The 7,677-nt window shown below is 47.5% G+C and overlaps 1 protein-coding gene across 1 annotated transcript; it reads left to right on the top strand.

Moving 5' to 3' along the window:
* The first annotated feature begins 2,740 nt into the window (after positions 1-2,740).
* Positions 2,741-4,635, top strand: LOC123190389 (probable purine permease 11). Its single transcript, XM_044603016.1, has 2 exons — positions 2,741-3,051; positions 3,149-4,635. The coding sequence occupies exons 1-2, from the start codon at positions 3,015-3,017 to the stop codon at positions 4,273-4,275; spliced, it is 1,164 nt and encodes a 387-aa protein (XP_044458951.1). The 5' UTR covers positions 2,741-3,014; the 3' UTR covers positions 4,276-4,635.
* The last annotated feature ends 3,042 nt before the right edge of the window (positions 4,636-7,677 follow it).

Genomic DNA, 7,677 nt, shown 5'->3' with positions numbered 1-7,677 from the left:
GACTGAAACCTCTCTCACAAGCAAACCCAGAACTCTTTGGGTGTTAGTCACATGGGGATGTGACCTTGAGTGTTAATCACATATCGATGTGAACTGGATTACTGACTCTAGTGCAAGTGGGAGACTGTTGGAAATATGCCCTAGAGGCAATAATAAATTGGTTATTATTATATTTCCTTGTTCATGATAATCGTTTATTATCCATGCTAGAATTGTATTGATAGGAAACTCAGATACATGTGTGGATACATAGACAACACCATGTCCCTAGTAAGCCTCTAGTTGACTAGCTCGTTGATCAATAGATGGTTACGGTTTCCTGACCATGGACATTGGATGTCGTTGATAACGGGATCACATCATTAGGAGAATGATGTGATGGACAAGACCCAATCCTAAGCATAGCACAAGATCGTGTAGTTCGCATGCTAAAGCTTTTCTAATGTCAAGTATCATTTCCTTAGACCATGAGATTGTGCAACTCCCGGATACCGTAGGAATACTTTGGGTGTGCCAAACGTCACAACGTAACTGGGTGGCTATAAAGGTACACTACAGGTATCTCCGAAAGTGTCTGTTGGGTTGGCACGAATCGAGACTGGGATTTGTCACTCCGTGTAAATGGAGAGGTATCTCTGGGCCCACTCGGTAGGACATCATCATAATGTGCACAATGTGATCAAGGAGTTGATCACGGGATGATGTGTTACGGAACGAGTAAAGAGACTTACCGGTAACGAGATTGAACAAGGTATCGGGATACCGACGATCGAATCTCGGGCAAGTATCGTACCGCTAGACAAAGGGAATTGTATACGGGATTGATTAAGTCCTTGACATCGTGGTTCATCCGATGAGATCATCGTGGAACATGTGGGAGCCAACATGGGTATCCAGATCCCGCTGTTGGTTATTGATCGGAGAGTTATCTCGGTCATGTCTACATGGTTCCCGAACCCGTAGGGTCTACACACTTAAGGTTCGATGACGCTAGGGTTATAAGGATAGATATACGTGGTTACCAAATGTTGTTCGGAGTCCCGAATGAGATCTCGGATGTCACGAGGAGTTCCGGAATGGTCCGGAGGTAAAGATTTATATATGGGAAGTCCTGTTTTGATCACCGGAAAGGTTTCAGGGTTTATCGGTAACGTACCGGGACCACCGGGAGGGTCCCGGGGGTCCACCAAGTGAGGTCACAAGCCCCGGAGGGCTGCATGGGCCAAGTGTGGGAGGGGACCAGCCCTAGGTGGGCTGGTGCGCCCCCCCCCCCACAAGGGCCCAAGGCGCCTAAGGGGAGGAAAGGGGGCAAACCCTAAGGGCAAATGGGCCTTAGGGCCCATGCCTGGTGCGCCTCCCTCTCCCCTCCACCTGGCCGCCACCCAGATGGGATCTGGGGGCTGCCACCAACCCTAGGGAGGGAACCCTAGGTGGGGGCGCAGCCCCTCCCCCCTCCCCCCTATATATACTTGAGGTTTGGGCTGCCCAAGACACACGAGTTCCTCTCCTTCTTGGCGCAGCCCTACCCCTCTCCCTCCTCGTCTCTTGCGGTGCTTGGCGAAGCCCTGCTGGAGTACCACACTCCTCCACCACCACCACGCCGTTGTGCTGCTGCTGGATGGAGTCTTCCTCAACCTCTCCCTCTCTTCTTGCTGGATCAAGGCATGGGAGACGTCACCGGGCTGTACGTGTGTTGAACGCGGAGGTGTCGTCCGTTCGGCACTAGGATCTCCGTGATTTGGATCACGACGAGTACGACTCCTTCAACCCTGTTCTCTTGAACGCTTCCGCTTAGCGATCTACAAGGGTATGTAGATGCACTCTCCTTCCCCTCGTTGCTGGTTTCTCCATAGATAGATCTTGGTGACACGTAGGAAAATTTTGGATTTCTGCTACGTTCACCAACACCAGCAGCTGCTGGGCCAGGGGTGGGGCTGGTCCTGCACTGCTCCGGAGATGGCCGCCGGCGTGGGCGTGAACTGGTGCCCCACTCCGCCGCGGTGACAGGAGCGGGAGGCGTCGCCACGGGAGGAGGTGGTGCCGGCACCTCCGGCCGTCCAGCCCGCCCCCGTCTACCACGCATCGCCGGCCCACCTGTGGACGCCGCCGGCCTACGTCGACCTCGTCAGCGACGACGACGACACCGGCGGCCAGTGAAAACGGCGACTGCCACGGCATCGACGGGCGTGGCAGGAGCGCGCAGGAGGCGTTTTTTTATTTTGTTTTTATATGTTAATTATGAAACTGGGCCTTTTAAGTGGCCGTGGAAACTAGGCCGTTTTGTGGCCGACCCCTATATATGTTTTATGTTTTTTAAATGTGTTTATTTACTTTTTTAGTTATTTCATTCTAGTTTTTATATATTTTTTATTCACGTCCACCCTGAACACGATTTATGGTGCGGCCGCGCGGTGGGCGTACGTACGACCCATCTGACAAAGCCAGACACGGGCGAACTCATCGGCGCCTCAAAGGGACAAAATCCGGTCAATCCGGACTTCCGTTTGGGGCCGCGTGATGGAGTTGGCCTCACATGCCTGACCATCACAAGTGGTCACGATCACCTGGGGAGAGCAAAATCTCGCATACTTAGATTTGAAATTGAGATACTGTAAGATATCGTTAAACTAGAGATATTTTTTGATTCTCGTGTGGATTCACCAAACGATCAACGGCTCCATTGCTCAACGCTGGCGCCGTCTGGATTCTTTTTCCTCCAAGAGGCCGGGAAAATTGACTCACGGCAGAGGCGTCGCGCAACGGTGCGGTGCTGAGCTAAGTCAAGCTAATGTTGACCGCAGATTTAGACCCTAGCTAGCTAGCTAGCGCCATTGTTGTCCCCCTTATTACTCGATCGACGGTGGTCCCCGATTTCAACGAGAGGAGGACGAAGACGACACGCATCCGTGCGCAATTGGATCAGATTAGGATTATTCCCCTGCTCCAGCTGCTATCTTGCTGCACATCCTTTTCGGCACTTCGGGTTTGCAGGATACAGAGAACTCTCTGCGGATATGGGCGATGCGGGTGAAATTCATCTTCAGATTGCAGGTCCCTCTCGCCCTCATCTTGAATTCTTGATGCTGGAATTTTCTTGTGGTTGTAGGCCGCTGGATCCATTTGCCGGACTAATCGGCCGGCGATGCAGGTACACGAGGCGAAGAAGAAGCTCAAGGCGTAGCTGGCAATGGCACGTCCCCGGCGCCAACGTCGGTGTCGGAGCGCGTACAATGGTGGGCGGTGGTGCTCGTCAACGTCGTGCTCGTGCTCGCCGGGCAGAGCGTGGCGAACCTCCTCGGCAGGATCTACTACGACCAGGGCGGCGGCAGCTTGTGGATCGCCACGGTGGTTCAGTCCTGCGGCACGCCGCTCGCCATCCCGCTGCTCCTCTACTTCCGGCGCCGCCCAAAGGCCACCGCGACCGCGGTGACGCGCCCGCCGCTCCTCAAGATCTCGGCCATCTACGCCGGCCTGGGGGTCCTCCTCGCCGGCGACAACCTGATGTACTCCTACGCGCTGCTCTACCTGCCGCTGTCGACCTACTCGCTCGTCTGCGCGACGCAGCTCTCCTTCAACGCCGTCTTCTCCTACTTCCTCAACAAGCAGAGGTTCACCGCGCTCATCCTCAACTCCGTCGTGCTGCTCACCTTCTCCGCGGCGCTGGTCGGTGTCAGCCACGGCTCGGACGGGACCAACAGCAGCGTCCCGCCGGGGAAGTTCCCGCTGGGGTTCGCGCTGACGCTGACGGCGTCGGCGCTCTTCTCCCTCATCCTGTCCCTGATGCAGCTGACATTCGACAAGGTGCTCAGGAGCGACACCTTCCACGACGTGATGGAGATGCAGTTCTGGAGCAACACCGCCGCGGCCGTGGTGTCGGTGGCCGGGTTGTTCATCTCCGGGGAGTGGAGCGCCCTGCACGGCGAGATGGACGGGTACAGGCAGGGCAGGGTGGCCTACGGGATGACGCTGGCCTGGACGGCCATATCGTGGCAGCTGACCACCATGGGCCTGATGGGGCTCGTCGCGGCCGTGTCGTCGCTCTTCACCAACGTGATCAGCACTGTGGGGCTGCCGCTGTCGCCCATCATCGCCGTCATCTTCCTCGGCGACCGGATGGACGGGGTGAAGGTGCTGGCCATGCTCGTTGCCGTCTGGGGCTTCTTGTCCTACATCTACCAGCACTACCTTGATGATGCCAAGGTCAAGAAGATACTAGCTGAGAGATCAGCCGACGACGATGACCAACACCGGACTGTAAAACTCGCTACAGAGTGAACAAAATTCGAGCTGAAACTAGAAGAACAGAGCATTTTCGGGACAGGATAGGACTTCCTATCGCTGCCCACTCTATGATGTGACGTGGCATCTTTTGGTTGGTTATGATCGCAGGCTTCACATCGAAATTCAGGGGCGTGTGTGTGGGCGATTAGGGGGGATTTATGTATGTATGCCGTGCCGCTAAATGGCCTTGCTTTAGGCTTGCTGTAGCCTTTTCAGCATGATACCGTGCTGCTAAATGGTCTCATGTACAAATGTGTCGCTATAACTAATTTGGAGGTCCGCCGCTAGTTAAAACACTAATGTATGGAGTGGGGCATTTTGGAGGCCGAGCTCCATGGACATCATTATTTTTAATTTTTTGAAAATCTCATTTTGAAGTTTCAAAAAAGTCACACATGTTTGTACGGATGTACAGTATATTATGTGTGTGTAAAAATTGAAGATAATATGCATTATGATCCAAGCTAAACAAAAAAGACAAATTCATGCATTTTTTATAGTGAACAGTGCACATACTCTTCATCATTTCAAAATCGCAATTTTCTCTTTTTTGTGTTGCTCTCATCATAATGTATATCATCATCAATTTTTACAGACATGTATTGTACATCCGTATCAACACGTGTGATTTTTTTTAAAAAAAATTAAACTTCACACTGAGATTTTTTAATTTTGAAAATAAAGGACTTCATGGAGCTCAGCCTCCGTTTAGCATTGCCGTGATGTGTGCTCTATCATACTGTACTTTTTAAATAGACTAGTAAACAAGCTCGTCCGTTGCAATGGAAAAAACCCCACCACCCGACATATCTCATCCACAGTTTATTATATCTGCCTTCACTCTGTTATCTATAGCTCTTTGGCGTACATGCATTTTCTCTGCAACACAAATATTCTTGTTCCATTGTTCAATCTTTTGCATATAGTTGGACCATAAGTGACAAAGTTTGAGAGGAGTTCTGTAAGCGGGTGGATGCATGAGTTGTATGAGCTGGTAAGAAATGCAGGGGAGTGCTGCTACACACACGGCGGATTTTGGAAGATTTTCGCATGATTATACACATCAAGTCGTCCATGCGTAGAGTATGTAAGCATTTTGTGTAGCTCGGCCAGTCACTGTCGTCTAACCCGAAGTTCTGAATGCAGGGTAGCCAACCTAGTGGCGTCTCACCTCCTCGGGGCAAAAACTATATTTTTTAAAGGAGAATTGCCCACAGGACTCTGCATCATATGCAACCATATTATCAAAAAAAGCCTGCAAAAAATACGAAGTGTGGTACAAAGTCTTGAAAAAGAAATAAAAGATACACAAGGCCACAACCGGCATAAATAAGACTTGATGCTTATATACCTATCCTATTGCTGGACCACCATTCAACCAGTTGTAAGTATCACGTACAACGGTTGCACCCATAAGCCATATGCTTCTTGGCTTCTGCACGACTGAGTAATGACCACGTATGGATCGAGTAAGTTGCTCTGTAGATGACCTGCAAAAAATTGATAATGTTATATCTTTTAAAAATGATGTCGTTTCGGTCCATATTGCCCAAAGTAATGTGCACACTCTGTCTCAAATGTGCACCATTAGTTTAGGCTCCACCCCATTAAGCCAAGTCCCAAATAAAATGTTATGTTATTAGGTGAACCAACATTTAAAGGCCACGTACACTGTACGCCACAATAATTTGGCCAATGAGCATTGAATGAACAGATGTTGAATCGATTGGTCAAGATCATAAAACTACACCGTTTGCTACCCTCCCAACAATGTTTTGCCAGGTTGTCTATTATCAAGATCACTTTCTTGTGAACAAACCTCATAAATTTTTTTATCTTTAGAGGCACCTTAAATTTTCAAATGTGTAGCGATTTGGGATTGGTCCAGTATTTAAATCAATATACATTGACTTTACTGAGAATACTCCTGATTCCGACAGTCTCCAGCATAGTGTATCCGGCTTATATCTAATAGGCTAATCTCCATCAACCTACACATGAGATGTAGTCATCTATCCCACCGTTCACCCACAAGTGATCTTCTAAACTGAATGTTTAAGGGAACTGATCCTAAAACTATACTCGTGAAAGCCTCTTTCCATTGTACAATATTGTAGAGAGTAGGATATTGAATGGCCAGTGGCTTGTCCCCTAGCCATGTGTCCTCCCAAAACCTAGTGGTACTACCCTTCCCAACAATTAATTTGGTCCTATTGAAATAGGCTAACTTTGTACACATAAATCCCTTCCAGAATAATGAATCATTCGGCTGGGCCGTTACTTGCGAGTGTTTTGGAATGTAAGTACTTATTATGCAACAATTGTATACACACTCCCTCGTTCTCCACCGATAGTCTGTACAACCATTTGCTAGGTAGGCATCTATTCTTTACCTCAAGGTTTTCAATTCCTAGGCCCTCTTGGTCCTTCAGTTTATAGATTATTTCTCATTTAGCCAACCTGTATTTAGATTTATTCTGTCGCTTTGCCAGAAAAAACATGATCGATAAAAGTCTAATTTTTTCTGTACCCTAACAGGTACTTCTAAGAAAGACAAAAGGACCATCGATATACTCATCAGCATGGAGTTAACGAGAATAAGTTGTCCCCTGTAAGACATAAGATTGCCCTTCCAACAACTCCATTTTTTTTCTTAAATCAATCCGTAATGTATTCTCATTCTTTATTGCTTAGCTTTCGGTGATGAATTGGTATTTCCAGACATCTAAATGGGAGAGCTCCCAACTCACACCCAAACAACTGTCTATAATTATCTTGTTCTTCTTTGGCGCGCCCAAACCAGAATAATTCACTCTTATTAAAATTGATTTTCAAATCTGATAGTTGTTCAAAAAGACATAAAACCAACTTCATATTCCTCGCCTTCGCCATATCGTGTTCCACATATTTGACCCAAAAAAAGCAACATATGCCAATTATTAGGAAACAAACTCCTCATAAACATTAGTATACTCCAGATTTTTGTATTTGCAAATATCTAATTGTAAAGTCTATTATCAAGATATATTTGTATACCACACACTTATTAAGAACGACACACACATACATATATGCTACACTAAAACAAGATTCGCAAATAAATCGAAGGAGACATGGAATTTTGTCATTTCTTATTATCACATCAAGTTTAATAGATTTAAACATGTTTTAAGGTGTATTTTATTAAGATATTGTATTTTAATTACAAAAATGTATAAATTTATCTTCAAATTAGCAATCATTGTGAGTTTGAAAAAATGACTTATAAATTAATAAGTATTAATTTTAGTATACCTATTGATATTTATTTAATTCGCACTAAGGTCCAATATTTGTTGGACCGAGACTGCTGGTTTAGTTGTCCTGCGCGCGCAGGAGGTCGTCGTGCGCGAAGAT

The sequence above is a fragment of the Triticum aestivum genome, chromosome 2A, assembly GCF_018294505.1.
Source record: "Triticum aestivum cultivar Chinese Spring chromosome 2A, IWGSC CS RefSeq v2.1, whole genome shotgun sequence".
In the NCBI taxonomy this organism is placed as follows: domain Eukaryota; kingdom Viridiplantae; phylum Streptophyta; class Magnoliopsida; order Poales; family Poaceae; genus Triticum; species Triticum aestivum.
This window is presented reverse-complemented; position numbering and strand designations above follow the sequence as displayed.

Coding starts and splice junctions, on each gene's coding strand:
- LOC123190389 (XM_044603016.1), top strand. CDS start 3,015: ATGGGCGATGCGGGTGAAATTCATCTTCAGATTGCAG. Junction 3,052..3,148: donor AATTCATCTTCAGATTGCAG/GTCCCTCTCGCC, acceptor CCGGCGATGCAG/GTACACGAGGCGAAGAAGAA.